This window comes from Cryptomeria japonica, chromosome 1 (genome assembly GCF_030272615.1).
Source record: "Cryptomeria japonica chromosome 1, Sugi_1.0, whole genome shotgun sequence".
In the NCBI taxonomy this organism is placed as follows: domain Eukaryota; kingdom Viridiplantae; phylum Streptophyta; class Pinopsida; order Cupressales; family Cupressaceae; genus Cryptomeria; species Cryptomeria japonica.
This window is the reverse complement of record NC_081405.1, coordinates 563,492,606-563,509,610: the sequence shown is the minus strand read 5'-3', so window position 1 is coordinate 563,509,610 and position 17,005 is coordinate 563,492,606. Positions and strand designations below refer to the sequence as shown.

At 34.3% G+C, this 17,005-nt stretch overlaps 1 protein-coding gene across 12 annotated transcripts in view; it reads left to right on the top strand.

The window, feature by feature from the left end:
- The window catches only part of LOC131043948 (phosphatidylinositol/phosphatidylcholine transfer protein SFH6), an 81,052-nt gene that overhangs the window by 15,401 nt on the left and 48,646 nt on the right, over positions 1 to 17,005 (top strand). For 8 of the 12 annotated variants that reach the window (XM_057977193.2, XM_057977189.2, XM_057977192.2 and 5 more), the window contains 2 exons: positions 1,494 to 1,562; positions 4,335 to 4,638. In XM_057977193.2, the coding sequence (XP_057833176.1) occupies positions 1,494 to 1,562; positions 4,335 to 4,638 (373 nt within the window). The remainder of the gene's footprint in view (positions 1 to 1,493; positions 1,563 to 4,334; positions 4,639 to 17,005) is intronic. The other 4 variants (XM_057977201.2, XM_057977198.2, XM_057977200.2 and 1 more) reach the window with 1 other exon arrangement.

The following is a 17,005-nucleotide window of genomic DNA, read 5'->3' as shown; positions in this document are numbered from 1 at the left end:
AGTAACTCACCAAAAAAGTCTGCTGAGTACTTGCCATTTGATTGCATAAAAACTTGCCAATAATTTGCTAGTTGGCAAGAAAAACTCAACCAGCGTAACAAATATCAGTCCTCAATTGTTTGCTGGTGCATTTGTACAAATTGGAGTAAGGCTTGATTGATTTAAAAAATTTATAGAGTTTTGTCAGCTACATTTTGGAAAATGGCACGTGCCATGAAGGTCTCCTCTGGTTTTAAAAAGAGAAAAACAAAAAATTGTTTTGGCCCCATGTTTAGCAAGGATGAAAGTTGTAAAATATAACATGGATATGTAATTTATAATCATATGTCACAAACTCTTTTTTGATCTATAAATGAAGGAAAGACCACTTGTTACCTTTGTAAATTCATTTTTTATGCATTTATATAAATTTACTTTACAAATTCATGTGTTCTTTACTGTTTGGAAATTTTGTTGAGTTTTTGTGAGTCCCGAGAATGAGTCAAATTTTAGATCCGCCAAATCCAAGTTTTTAACCTATGGTCCTAACACTTTATATGCAAGTTTAATCTGCCAATCTTATCAATAATATTGGAATGGTATACCTAATAAAAAGATAATTTTCTATACTAACATTATTTATCTGACCTGTGTTACCATCAAGCATTTTGCTGCATATGTGTGTCAGGTGTAACACAAATGGACAAAACTACAAAAGTGAATGCTTTTCCATGCATAAGACACCAATCAATAATTACAAATTTTTCTCTGAGTGATGTGTTATCATTTATGGCTGACCAAGTAAACAGGAGCTTAATTTGGTTTAACTAAATGCAATGATTTCATTTCCTTCTATATGACCCACTCACAATTTTTGATGTACAAGTCATGATAACAATCTTGGAGCTTATGTGTTTTGTGCATCACATGCATTACGTTTCTTGCACAAAGAACATCCTAGGTGAAATTGAGTACCATATCAATAGTTGTCTGTGACATCTGGTCCTGCTTATATGCTGAATTGAGTTGAGAAGGCCAATAGCACAAGTGATTGCCACTAACTTTTCACCTTTTCACTATTGATATGCCATTTGACACATTGCTGAATCCAAGCTCAGTAATATGAACCTGTTTTAAATTTTTATTGCGAAAAAAATTTGTTTGTGCTGAAGAAAAATAATATGTCATATTGCTTTCATATACCTTAGTATACTGATATTTTTCAAACAAATGAAATCTTAAGGTAAGGTTCATCTTGTAGAGGATGGGGGTGTTTTTGGAGACACAAGTCTGGTACAATTGTCACATGCACAACAAAAGAAAATTGTATTTATATACAACGTTTTTCTATATACTTTTTCAATTGGTACATAATGGTTCAAGCGAACCTTGAATAGTGGGACAGCTCACTTCAAGGGGGACGGAATAATTATATTTTCATTTTCACTGGTTTAATGTTAGAAGCTTGCCCACCCCAGTTGTCACTATAAGGACTAAACATAATTTCCATACAGGCATGCACAATGGAATTGCTGAAGGCTTTAGGGTGGAGGCAGGAGGGTTGAATCTTGGATATCACTTTGGTAATGTTCCATTTTTACCAGTGTTCCACAAATATCATATAAAGCTTATGCAACTTCCACACCTTTTCTCCTCCACTGGCAATAGCATTGATCACTATCTGAGAGTCCCCTTTTAGATGCGGTTGATCAATCCCGAGTCTTTTTGCCAAATCCATTGCCGACATAGCTGTCTGTATCTCTGCCTCATTATTAGTCCCTATCTCTAATTGCTTTGAATCAATTGCAAGTATGTTTCCTTCTGAGTCACAAGCTACACAATAAGCTCCTGAGGGACCAGGGTTCCCCTTTGAAGCTCCATCAAAATTTACCTTCACCCACCCCAGTTCCGGTTTAGTCCACTCAACTCCCTCTCTTCTCGACGTAGGATCAACCCTAGAGAGTCCATTAGCGGGCATAGTCCAGTGGAATGTTGCTATTTACTATATTATTATAATTTTACACACAATTTAGAGGAATGTGATAAGCAATGCCTCTGTGCAATTTGTCCTCCATGTAGTAATGGGAGAGAGTGGAACATGCTATCTCAAAATTTCAAGTGCTCCGAGTTTGGGAAGTCACTGAACTACTGATTGCTATCTTACAAGGTTTCGAGCATATGATTGTCACAAACACTATCAATCAATGACTCTCCAAGTTTCTCTGATGGGGGGCATGTCTTCAGTGGCCATTTTTTTCTGGGTTTAAGGATCAGTTACTAAAACTATAAATACAAGTGATATTTGAAATATACAAAAAGAAAACATAATATAAAACAACAAAGTTGAAATTTAATTGTATTCAAATTTGACCAAACATTGCATGACATTATAAATTGTTGAAAATTTAAATACCATTATAATATTCTTATTATTATTATATCAATGACAAATTATGACATTGACATTGGAAATAAAAATTAGAGTTGCAAAATATCAGTGGATTCTCTTAAGAAACTTGAAAGCACACGGAAGAAAAGACTGTTGAAGTGTAAAAAGTTTATATCTGAAAAAGAAAGAATTATTCACCTGCAAATGGCACAGGGTTGTATCCTAATACATATATAAAATTATTTTAAATTTGTATGTACTCTGCTACTGCTCTTTATGGTAAGCATGAACCATTGTTTACTCTGTTATACTTGAGAACTCCTATAATAGTGGTCCCTGCTCATTAATTTTCTTAAAGCTTCCTTATCTAAGTAGAATCTAGATGATAAGACATTTTTGTACAGTTTTAACCCCAAAAATCGATTTTCAGATTACTTTTTATAAAAGCAAAGGTGTTGTTTATCTATACCTCAACTATCCAGGAGAAAGAACAAACCTGGCAAACTGTAACAAGTATTATTATATATTAAAAATAATTTTTTAGTTATTTTCAAATAAGGGTAGAGCTTGACTTGGTATCCATTCATTCTGTGTTTTTCCTCTTAACCCATCACTAGCATTTCTTTTTGACTTCTAAATACCTTATTGCTCTCTAGAAATAACATTCTACCTGCTGCCATCTTCTCAAGCTAAAGTAGGCATTTAAGGGTATCTTTTGAAGTTAAAATATTTACAAAAGTGACATTTGCATGTAAAGGTGGCTCAAAAGCACTTATTGAACTGGGGACCACCACCTGCTGCAGTGTGTGTGATTGGACATAGCAATCAGTCCTGTTCTACATTGTTGGCTTATATGATTATAAATCAGGAAAACAAACTTAAAGATGGCTCAAAAGCACTTGGTTTCAACACTCTTATCGACTTAACTAATGAGGGATCTCAATTAGGCCTGTCTGTGCATTTATCCAGTTTCTATTTAGATTTTGTGTTTCAACCATTATCTGTAATTATGGAAATTATGGTCCATGAAATAGTTTTTTTAGACCTTATGTACACTATGCCATTACTCAAAATTGACAATGTTCGTGAAAAGAATTTTTGCCTGTATCTAGTGCTGATTTGATACTTATCCTCATATTCCTCCACACTGTCCATGATATTTCACATCACGTGATACTATGTGACAATGTGTAGGTTGTTTCTTTGATTAATGCATTTTAATGAACTTCATTCATTTCTATAAATACCCATAAGAGCAGACCATAGATTCAAGTTAAATAACCGTAGATTCAACAATTTTAAATTAACATGCATGGTTTAATAGAAGTTCTGTTTTTTCTTAGAAAAAACAGTTGGTGTTTGTTAAGTCAACATTAACTCCATATGTTTCATATGTTCTTTGGTATTAGTTGTAAAAATATTTCAAGTTCAATGTTTTTAGTTTGGTAATTTCATGATGGAATTTTGCCATACATATGAAGTACAGATGCATGGTATTTTGATAAGTTTTCTTGACATCTTTTCATATATGCATTGAGATTAGTTTTTAATTATTTAGTTTGACAATGTTTTTGTTCACACAAATTTAATGTGCAGTACAGATTATTTTGATATTTATGCACTGTTAAATGACTATTAGGTGTATTTGTAAAAGCTGTTATCCATACTTTTTTATGTAGAAGAGTAACAAGAAAGAAATTTATTGATATGATGCTTTATGTTATTCTTCAATCCAATTGTTTGGAATCTATCACAGTGATCAATCTTTTTATAGCTAATACATTTTAATTGAATTGTGAGTTTGAACTTGTGGTTGTACATAATAAGCCTTTCCCATGTGAATTCATTAGAGGAAAAAGTAGAGATCTCATCATAAATCATCATATGTCCAATATTAAATTGTTCAAAGGCTTGTGTCTTATGAATTTATATTGCTTTAGCTGATTGAAAACTGTTTAACTTTCAGACTCTGAAGCTTCCTTGATTCAAGAGGAAAGAAAAGAGAGAAAATCAGATGTTGAAAATTCTGAAGATGAGCGAAGAAAGACCAGAATTGCATCCCTTAAGAAAAGGGCAATTAATGCATCCACAAAGTTCAGGCATTCATTAAAGAAAAAAGGAAGAAGGAAAAGTGAAAACAGGGTTTTATCTGTTTCAATTGAGGACATACGGGATGCAGAGGAGGAAAAAGTTGTTAATGCTTTTAGAAAAAAACTGTTACAAAAAGGGCTGCTACCACCCCGACATGATGATTATCATATGATGCTGAGGTAAGATACTCCAATACATTGAGTCAGTACATGTTATCTCCTTGTTGTCAATGCTTCACTTTAGTGATGAAAATTTTAATAAGTTATTTTTAATTCTTCAGCGAAATTCCTTGAAGGGTTGACCTTGTGTAATAGAAACTATCTTCTCATCATTAGGGTTCTTAGGAGCTCTTTGTGAGGATCAAAATGTGAAGGTCAGAGTTGTCCGCATGGGAAACTGATTTCTTGTGAAATGTATGGTTACTTTCATGGCCACTACAGTTTTTCTGAGTGGCTAATTTATTTGAATTTGAGCAGAGACAACACAACTCTTTGCTATGTCGAAAGTATACTAGCAGCAGTCTTCAGCTTGTTGGGCTTCTCCTGAGTTGAAGCAGGGGAAAGCAACTCAACAGGGTTGGTTACAAGATTTTGTGACTAGCGTTGACATAAACAATGAAATATGAAATAATTGAAACTTAACTAATTAAATTCTCAAAATTCACATAGCTGGGAGAGATTGTCCTAGCGAGTTGAATTTGCAAGGGTTCTATTATTCTTTTGGGTGGCTTTTGCCTTTGTGGACCGACAACATGGACAATGCAAACATACAGATCATTCACTATCATCCACATTCCCTTAAATAATCTGTTTCCCCTTTTCTTGATACCATAATCCGTTTACCATACAAGATAGAATGCCTTGAATGCAAGTATATCTGGATGAAATTTAAACTGATTTTTATATTTATCATTGCTCATTAAATTATCGTTTGGTTGGTATGACAACCTGAACACTCTTCCTTGTTGAGGAAAACTGGTTGAGAAATTGTGGATTCTAAGACAGGAAGGAGCATGTGGTGAATTGCATACAGCCATGGAGATGAGACAGAGAAATTAGATTGGATTTTGAAGTGGGAGGCAGTCAGCTAAGGAAAGGAGATAAGGAAAGGTGATGTGGGAATAGATGTCAGAAAGTGGATAAAAGTAAGAGTCGACTAAGGTTATGTGGCAAGTGGAAATATTAGGTTAGTGGAGATTAAAGTAAGTGGTAGAAATGGTAATGGAAAGACACAACATAAGGATTGATCGGTGGATGTGGCAGTGGATTTGGAAAAGGGGATGCAGGTTAGGCAATTAGAATCATAAAAAAAGAGTTAAAAGTTAAGACTTTAGAAGTGTGATGTATATGGGCATGAATTTGATATTGATCCATAAATTATAGATTTATTTCTGGATCCAACAAAGCTGAATCAAATTGAAGGATATTTCTCTGTGTTGTAAAGCATTAACTTAATGATTTATAGCAGGAGTTGTTATTAATTATTGCAGTTGGTTAGGCTATCGATTGGATTAAGGGTGATGGCCAGTTCTGCTAGAGCATCAACTACTCAATTGTCATCTATTTCTGAATTTTTTATCTTTGAAATAATATAGGTCACATGATTTGCACCGTCCAGTTTGGATTTCCTTTGTTTGTTTTGTTAATGATTTGTTGAATTATTAGTTTGGAGCCTCTTTCGACTATCAAATTGGTTACTTTCATTTAGTAGGCTAGAAGAACTCCTTGAACTCATAGACTGAAGTTTTGCCATGTTATTTTGCTTGCTTATGTAGGGATTTTTCATAGGCAATTAAGACTTTTCCTTTGCATTTCCTGATAACCCCACCTATACCAGTTGGACCACGCTTGGAAAGGTATTATCAAAATTCAATTTAACTAATCTTCAGAAGGTGGGTCTGAATTATTTCTAGGGGGCCACTATGATTATAGTGTGTTTGAATTTGTAAGGGATGATCTGCTGTTATGCTATATTATAGTTGGACTTTAGTTGTTACGATTCCGACTGCATGTTCCATTTTTTGGCTACCTATTTGTCATCAAAATATTCTAGTTGATATAACTTTGAGCCAATTGAATGCACATCATGCAACACATCAAAATACTTTTTCCTCCTTTTGCTTAAGTAAATACTACTTATAAAGCATGCATCATCAAAAATTGAGCTCAAACAATAATGTTGAAATCAACAGAAATATCCTTCCCATAGGTAGCTCTATAAACAGAGATATTCCTTTTTAATCTTCAATGCATTTTGAATACAGATTCTAAAGCTAGCTTTGAAATAGAGAACTGATAGTAGAGTGGAAGAAACAAACACAAAATTACATAGTCAAGCTTCCAGAGACATGGAAACGATTGAAGGAATACATGTCTTGTTCACAACCTTTCACAGTATTGTTTTCAGTTAGCTCACCAATATAAATATTAATCAACATTAATGAACATCGAACAAACTCTAGCTTCAAAATAGGCACAACATATTTCAAAAAGGAAAGATTTACGTTACAAATTAGAGTTTCAAGATTGAGAGAGGATAACAATTAATGCCCTTTGAGCAATTGCAACAAAAGTGATAGGAATTTTCATAGCAACTCTTCAAAATTAAAAGAAATGATACCCTATTCTACAAATGGAGGACTGTGGTCAATCATTTTAGATTTAGAAGGCAAGCATCTAGTTCTAAATCTATCTCCTCTTTCAAACAATGAGCATAGACGAAACAACACCAAACCTAATCTGTGAAACATTGCAAAAAAATGTCATTCTTAGACCATTAGCTCATCCAACAATGAATCCCAAAACTCCAAGCTTATTCAACAAATGAAATATGTACAGCTTGACACTCTTACTTGGAAGCTAAGAAATGTCCTTCGAAAAATGAAAAATGTCCCTAAAGCTACAATTTTGCTAGAGCTTCACAATCCTAGCAGAATAGACACAATCAAAATGAAAGCTAGGGTTCTTTAAAGAATTTGAAAGCTTCTTTTAATTGCATGTAATGTCCCCACTTTGAAGTAGAATTTAATAGTAAAATTAAAATATAAAAGAATATAATTAAAATTTAATTAAGTTAAAGAATGGTCAAAAGACTTGAAATGAGAAGTTGTGACTCCCTCAAACATGAAATATGAAAGGAAGAAAAGAACCTCATTTGAGGGGGGATAATTTGGGAATCAAAGTTCAGATCTGATTTAAATAAGAAGTGCAGATCTCATTGTGAACGGTTGTGTCCCTTTCAAAAGGCAGAAATATTGAAGAGTTGCACTCTTTCAAAGGGTGTTAATGGTGAAAGGGTGTGTCTCTTGCCAAAGGGCATACCGATGAAGAGGTGTGACCTCTCCCTCACATTGAGAGATATAAAGGAAAGGAATCAAATCATCCAGTGACATCACCATGGATTCACCATGGATCAGATCAGATCAGAACTGTTATTAACTTATAGGCAGTAACATCTTTGTTCTTGGTGGTATGCATGGGGATGTGCTTAATATGTATGCTTAATATATGAAGCTTGATAATGTTCTTATGCAGAATTCAATTGTAATATTAATATAGACTGCAATCTGTATGATAGTCATACTTAATTTCATATATATTTATAATACATGAGAAGTTAGAATACTCATAGTCTAGCCCTTGATCTTTTGCTAATGGCTTCGTGAGGATTGGGGGTTTGTGTAGGGAAAGGCGGAGTAATTCGGTCACTAGATGGGAAAATCCCAAGATGGGTAAGGCATATATTTCTGAAGCCTTGACGGAGAGTCCCAAGATGGGCATAAACATATGTTCCTAAGAAACCTTGATGGGAGCCCGCTTGAAGACTGTTTTCAAGTGCCTTAGCATAGTAATTCCACCATCTTCCGTAGTGTTAGGGAAGAAGTGAGGGCGAACCCTAAATTTAATTAGTTATTTATTGCATTATATATACTTCTAATCTCAATTACCTAATTTAAGACATAATGACGATAATGATGTTAAATGATGTATGTAACTATTGGGAAACATGTAGCGTTCTAATAGGGGACATAACAATTGTATCAGAGTTTTGATCCTACCATCCTGCAGGGTAAACATGAATCAATGAATCATTCTAGTCAATAAGAAGGAATCTAACAATACATGTATTTGCGTGTATGCTCTGTGTTTGGTTCACGCCTGATATTTTTCCAGCATGTTTACTCCATGTGTGTTTCCAAAGCCATTTCATATCGGAAGTCATTTTGAACACTCCATGATCATTGCTTGAGGACAAGCAATCTTGGGTGGGGTGGATTGTAATGTCCCCACTTTGAAGTAGAATTTAATAATAAATAATAATAATAAAATTAAAATATTAAAAATTAAATTAAATATAAAAGAATATAATTAAATATAATTAAAATTTAATTAAGTTAATGAATGGTCAAAAGACATGAAATGAAAGTTGCGTCTCCCTCAAACATGAGATATAAAAGGGAGAAGAGAACCTCATTTGAGGGGGGATGTTTTCAGAATCAGAAGTGCAGATCTGATTGTGAAAGGTTGTGTCCGTTTTAAAGGGCAGAAATAATGAAGAGTTTCACTCTTTCAAAGGATGCTAATGTTGAAAGGGTGTGTCTCTTGCGAAAGGGCATAAATGATGAAGAGGTGTGACCTCTCCTTCACATTGAGAGATATAAAGGGAAGGAATCAAAGCATCCAGCTACATCACCATGGATCAGATAAAATCAGAACTGTTATTAAGTTACAGGCAGTAACATCTTTGCTCTTGTTGGTATGCATGGGGATGTGCTTAATATGTATGCTTTATATATGAAGCTTGATAATGTTCTTCTGCATAATTTAATAGTAATATTAATAAAGACTGCAATATGTATGACAATAGTACTTAATTTCATATATATTTATAATACATGATTTGTTCGTATACTCATAGTCTAACCCTTGATCTTTCGCTAATGCCTTCATAAGGATAGGGGGTCTGTGTAGTGGAAGGCAGAGTAATTTGGTCACTAGATGGGTAAATCCCAATATGGGTAAGGACATATATTTTTAAAGTCTTGAGGGAGAGTCCTTTTATGGGCATAAACATATGTTCCTAAGAAAGCTTGACGGAGCTTGCTCATAGACTGTTTCCAAGCGCCCAAGCATAGTAATTCCACCATCTTCCATAGGGTTAGGGAAGAAGTGAGGGCAAACCCTAAATTTAATTAGTTATTTATTGCATTATATGTACTTCTAATCTCAATAACCTAATTTAAGACTGACATTAAATGATGTATGTAACTATTGGGAAACATGTAGCGTTGTAATAGGGCACATTACATAGCATGTACATGCTTATTGCTATTTTTGTTAATGGCAAGTGCATTATACAAAACTGCCACCTTTAATTCATTCAAAAATAACATTTAATGCAACACAAAAGAAATTGAATAGTCAAAATTCTATGTCATCAACACTTTGAAACAACCTTTATCATCAATAGAATTTGAGATCAAAAATCAAAACACACACCTTAATTTCTATTTTCATATTAAGCCTCAAACTTTATTTCTATATCAACATCAAACCTTTGGAAGAATAAAATCTTGTGCATGTTCGAGCATGCACTATGTTTTATGTCAATTTTTCACTTCAACTTGGTAGGGTTTTGAACAATATGCGCAATACTTTGTATTTGGTCCTATGCATATGCTTTCATGCCCTTACTTTAACACTACTCATTGCATTTTCCACCTTATTAACGATCAATAAAACCAAATCACTAGTAAATATGATTTGGATAGAATATTAAGTTGACTATTATGTAATCTACAAAAAAACTATATGGTCAGGAGACATGTCTTTGACCCCCTGTGATGTCTCGGAGATTGGGACACATCTCTGTTGCCATGTTTATACAACTGTAAATTTGAACTTTTAAATCTGCCAGTTCTTCCCTGTTCAAAATTTTTGAAGTCCTATTTTTGCTCTGCGCACCTTTTTGCTCTAAACTCTAAATTTCACGTTTTTGAAAATCAAACCCCAACTTTTTGCGTTCGCTGCTCCAAAACCTCAACTTTGACACTGTCAGTTCCAAAAGCTTAACCTGCAAAATTTTATAAGTATCAAGCATTATAATTGGAGATGCTCTGTTAGATATGCATGCAGGTTTTTGAAAGCATAAACAATGCTCATGGCCTGCACGAAGTGCCTTGAAGAAATGTGGTCTCATGGAAAGCAAAGATAATTTAAATGAATTGTTTAAAAGGATGCTTGAAGAGATATCATCTCATGGTTTGCCATGATTGCATAGTATGCAGAAAATGGACTTGTTGAAAAGGCTTTAGAGTCTTTTGCGACAAAGCAACTTAACCGTTTGACAGAATGCAGGTATCTGTGTGACAGAATGCATTTAAGAGGAATGTTTCATGTCCTAAAGAGACGTCACCAAAGGAATAAAATGGAATGATGCAGAATGTGTACCAAACAAATTTTACAAGGAAGCTCTCATTATCTTTATTAATGAAGCTCTCTTAATAGCGTAAGATTTGTTTGTGTTTTTGTTAATGAATGATGACTGCATATACTCCAACCACATTGGGTGCATTGCCTATAGGTACTCTTGGTTGACCTTCATGCCCATGGTAGCTATGTCAAAGACACACATTCTTATTATTGAGATGCCAGTCAAATTTGTGGCTGTTGTGTGGGCATGTATCCTTAGTGCGCGTAAGTAAAATAAGAATACAACAACAACAGTTGCAGGATATATATAGAAAATTGGTTGGTTGATAAGAAGTGTCGGAACAGGCGACAAAACTTATCCCTTTCCCCATTGACATGGGTCATTACAGCTATAATTCTTCATCAGATGCACAAAACATAGAAAGGGCTATTGTCAAACTCACTGTATACTTTTATGATGAGAGGTTTCCATTTGATAGTAAAGGATTTGTCAGAGACAATTTAGAGGTTGGGCCAAGATACCTTCACTTCCCAACGATGGAAGACTTTTGGGAAGACTGTGAAGATGACTTTGAAGTGAGAAGAAGGAATTGGATGAGATTCACAGCTAAGCAAATTATTGATTTCAAATTGGGATGGGATGTGACTGATATACAAGGGAACGAATCAGATTTGATTCATCCTTTCTACTTTGAGAGGATCCAGTTATTACCATTACCCTTCATTGATTGGTCTCTTTGGGAATTGAAAGATTTGAAGGAAAGGACTTTCTATGTTATAAAAAGGACAAAAGGATGGGTTAAAAGAAAATTACAGAAGCCACAACCACTAGACCAACAAGAAGAAGTAATTCCTCTAAAAATGATGCACATGTAGGCTCACACATGCCATCTGCTCCTCATATTTAATCAACTACTAATTTGCAGCAAAGTGCTCAAAGCGGAGGTGATGATGAAGATCCTAATAAAGGAATAGACCTTGCTGCAATATGTGAAATCAATCCCATAATGAGAAATATTTGGTCAAAATCAAATGAGAAGAATCTGAATCTAATACAAGAGATGATGGAAGAAGCTCAAGAAATGACTTCATTGCCTTCACCATTCGTTGAAGAGATAATTTATTCTATCTCTTCCCCTACAGTCACTCCTCCTTGTGATGTCAATGTGTCTCAAGAAGTTTCAGTTACAAATAATGTGAATGATCAAACTATTTCACCTTTGGTTTCAAACGTCCCTATATCAGTTGAACCTTCTACATCAGCATTCTCTACATCTTGGCTCCAACAAAGTCTAGAAAGGAAGAAAAAGAGAGTCATCCAGTTAGAGACACCAAATATGGACACAATTGCTAATTTGGCTCATCAAAATGTGAAAGTGAAGTAAACCAAAGTAGATTCCATATTAGCAGTGAATCCTTCATCAGGCAATTTGTTTGTTGAAGTTGCACAACCTACTACCAAAAAAGATATAAATGAGGCTAATGAAGCTGATTTTAATGTATCTCAGGTAGATTTGGGCCCTGTTACACATGAAGGAGCTGTTCATTACTTTCAAGTCTCCCCAGCCATATTGGTAGAGAAAACAAATAAGAATAAACCAAGGATTAGCTCAAGCAACAAGTTCAAGATTTATCTTCATGCCTTCAATCAATAGTAGGAGTTCTAGCCTTAACTCTCAAATCAACTTCAGCAGAAATAGTTCTAATCCTGAAGGAGTGGCTGATAAACAAGCCATAGAGAATATACAGAGGTATCAATCATATAGCAAAATGGTTGATAATTGGATAATTTAGATGAAGGCACAAGCTTTGGATTTGTTCAGTGGAATAAAAGCAATGTATGCCAAGGCAAACCAGGTAGAATAGGAGGTTTCACAAGAGATAATAAACCTCAAAGAGAAATGGATATTCTGGCAAAAGATCTTGAATAATCTAAGAGAAATAAAAGAAATGGACATCAATACGTTGGTATTTCTCAAAATATTTTTAAGTGAAGAAGAAAATCAATCCAACGTGTGGATTGAGAACATAGAATGGAAATGTATAAGCATGAATTAGATATCAGCTGGACAAGAAAAGTTGTTAAACACTTGTGGGCAGCTCAAGACTAAAGTGTTGAATGATTTATTGACAATCATTGAGGACATACCAGTTAATGAGCAAACTCAGGATCCAGATGCACAAGCAATGCAAAATAGTTTTGAAGCTAAGATCAATGCAGAGCTTAGTGACAAACAACATTCAGGTGCAGATGTGATTAGAGGATTAAGTGTCATTTTAGTGGCTCTAGGCACATGTATTTATCACCTACCTAGCTGCAACAAAGAATTAGATGAAGTTCAACGAAATGTGACAAATGGAAACCAAGGATGGAAAGTGTGATCATTCTCAATAATAAATCTTTAGTTCAAGCCATCAAATTGTTCAGAGCATATAAAGGAAATCCTTCATAATAACAACCGCCACCTGCAAGTCAAGGAGCGTCAACTGGAGATGCCAGCATAAGTGCCTGATGTGAACTTCAAAGTTGCCTGTCACCCACTCCATGGTTTGCTTCTTTGTACAAGTTGGGCAACCCACTCCATGGTTTGCTTCTTTGTACAAGTTGGATAACGTTGCAATTTTGGTATCTATATAAATATTTTGTAAATATTGCAACTTTCGTCAATTTTGACTTTTAGTTAAGATTTTGACTTTCCTTCTGTTAAAGTTAGGATTTTGACTTTTATTTTGTAAAATTTAGAGTTGGTTGTAAAAGCATGAATAACTTCCATGCCCTAACTTAGTTGGTTACTAATCCGAAAAAGTAGTTATGACATGAGGTCTATAAATACAAGAGATATAGCAATGTAAAAGGACTTTTGGCATTTTAGCAATTGTGACTCAAAGATATTGTGGAATTATGTAACTCAAGATGAATACGAGCCACTTTTTGAAGTGTTTCTTAAATTGATTTGTGCTCAAATGTTATTGGTCCATCGTATGTTGTTGCTAATAGTAGTCTTTGAGTTTCTTGAGTTAAATTTCAAATATTAAAGATTAAATTCAAGGGAGCTTTTGGTGTGTTTCTTTCTTGGTACCTCAAAGCAAATATACCAAAGATTATATATATTTCCATTGTTGAGAGTCTTATGTGTACACTTTGGCCTTCTGTTGGTAAACAGATTTGTCACTGTTGTTGTATCTTTGAAACTAACCCTATTTGCCCAAAGAGCAGTGACAATCGTGCCAACAATCTTAGAGATTGCAGTGAAACTGCAATTTTCCTCTGCGTTTGAGAGGGGCAACTCTCTCATATGATAAGGGTTTTTAGGATTTTTGTGTACTTTTAACCTGAAAGTACATGAAGTAGAAAACCTAAAACTAAAGAAACATAAAAGGTAGAAACCCCAATGATAGACATACGAACATCAATTGAGTTTTCTCAACTGGTAACAAATAACAAGAGGAGTTTATAACATAACATGTTTTAACTTTGAGATGATGACGAAAGAAGAATGATAGATCTTGACATACGAAGAGATAGGCTACTCTAACACATTCAAACTAAGATACCAAAGATTGCTTTTGTATCATCACATCAATCACACAGACCACATTTGCATAAAAAGACTGCCAATTTAAAATACGAGAAATTGGTAATGATAACACATGAATACATTTAGAACACACGAACTAAGATGCATTGTACATTATCCTTTTGAAAATATACAAGTCCAAAATCCTTTCTACACATAGTGTAAATCAAAATGTCATTACAAGTTTCTTTGAAAATTTCTGTAGGGTTTCCTTTCTGTAAGAGTCCCTCCCTTTTACAGTACCAAAATCTTCTATTTATAAGCTCTGAGAGAATAATTACCTTGTAACCACTTGGCCTAACTACTTAGAATAACTACCTAAGACAAACACTTAGGATAACTACCTAAGTTATTACTTCTAGTAACTACCATTTAGAAACAAGTTAGGATATACCTAACTTTTACAAAAATTAAGCCCAATTTTCAAAGTAGTAGTTACAAAGTGTGACATAAGTCACTTTAACAAAGAGATAATTGATATACATAACTTTCAAACTGTGAGTTTGACCAATGTAGGCATCATTTCTTCTTCGAATCATTGAACCACTTGTTTGATTAAGGTCTGTCAACAAGCAACTCATATCAAATTAGTGTGATTCCATATCGATCTGATTTGTCCAGAATAGGTTTTTCATTTGTATTGAAGTTGACAAAGGCATGTCAAAGCCAAATTATTCACTAGTCCACAATCTTCACCATCTGGTATAGGGATGAAGCAAACTTTCCCTAAATCGGAAGAATTCTAGTATCTTGCATCACCTACCTTTGCAACACATTGAAACCTTAGCCACATTCTACATATCTCAAATAGAACTTGTAATGGATATGTTGACTTAAGGTTTGCCACAAATCTTGTGCATTCAGTATTGAATTTGTGAAGATAAGACTAGCTTCTTGTAGAAAATGGTCCTACAAATCTATTTGTGATTATTAAAACATTAATACATATATCCATTGAAAATTGAGATTACCATGTCTAAAGAATTCCCTCCATCTCAAGAAGGTAATATACTCTATGTAGGCTTTGACAATTTACATATTCAATTTGATCCTCCTTGAAAATAAATGTTGTAGTCCATTAGTTAAGATCCAATGACATAAAAAATCCTTCCTTCAGGAGCAAGCATAATTCTTGATTTTCTCGAGCGACAAATAAATGGACTTATTTTCTCCATTCCAAATTCTTTCAATTTACATTCGACAATTGAAATTTGTAACACAAATCCACTGACATTCAAAAGCAATCGGGCAATTGTTATGTGGATGTACTCTTTTAAGATTAGAAACGAACTCCATCACTTAAGAACATAAGTCTTCAAGAGATAACAAAACTTTCCCTAGGCACATTGACTTGAGATTCGTTCTTGTTCTACCAATTGGATTTGTTTGAATGTTTCTAAAGCTTTTCCAATTGATCTATTTTGCACAGGTCCAGATATCTTGCAACCACAAATATTGATAAAAATCCACTTTCTCAAAATCGCACACAACATCCATTATGTGTATAAGCATTCAATATTACACTTCATGCGACCACGTTTATTATGAATCAATTAGAAAAATACTTCACACCTTGTTCATGATTTCACATTTTGCATGTAAAGCTTGCCAAATTGCTCTTTGCTTGAGGGTCTCTGAAGACTTTTCAACAAGTCCATTTTGTGCAAATTCTACAATCATTACATAGGCATCAATTTGAGGTATCCTATCAAATATTTCACATGTTGTTCTACGCATCATTAATTCAAATATTTCGATAGCTTCCTTGCAAAACCCGTTTTGCGCACATTCTGCAAAAAAAAACATTTTATTTTTTGAGATGACATCTCTTTGTGGCATTCTATCAAACAATTCTTTCACGTTGGTTGTGATTCCACATTTTGCATACATGTTTATGTGAGCAATTTGAACTACAACATTTGACAAAATCTGCTTATTGACATGCATTAATGGATGTTTATAATCTGTTCCAAGTTTGCCTTTTCTCCAAACCGCATCCAGGACACTCTGCCATAACTATATTACATGAGATGGCATTTATATGAGGCATACTGTCAAATAGTTTGTGTGCCCTGTATCTTGTTGCTTCACATTTATTTGAGGCATTATGTAAAGTAGTTTGCATGCCATGCTTGGTTCCACATTTTGAATATGTGTTGACAAGCATTCTCGCAACTATAATCTTTGGCAAAAAAAACCCCATATATTTATGCTTTGGCGAATGTCTATAACATGTTCCAAAGCTTCCAATGTTGCACACGGTGAGAATGTTGGTGCAACATTGTAGAATTTGACTTTACACTTTCCAATCGCATTTTGCTCGAAGGATTCTAAACTCGTTTCATCAAATTTGAAGTCATTGCACTCCATGTGATGACATATATTGGAGGTATTCTGTCAAACAATTCATGTCCTGTGTCTCTGTTTTCACATTTGCACACCTGCGATCATTATATTCCATGAAATGGTCATCCATTTGAAGCATTTTGACAAACACTTCACTTGTCATGCCTTTGCTTCTACATTTTGCATGCATA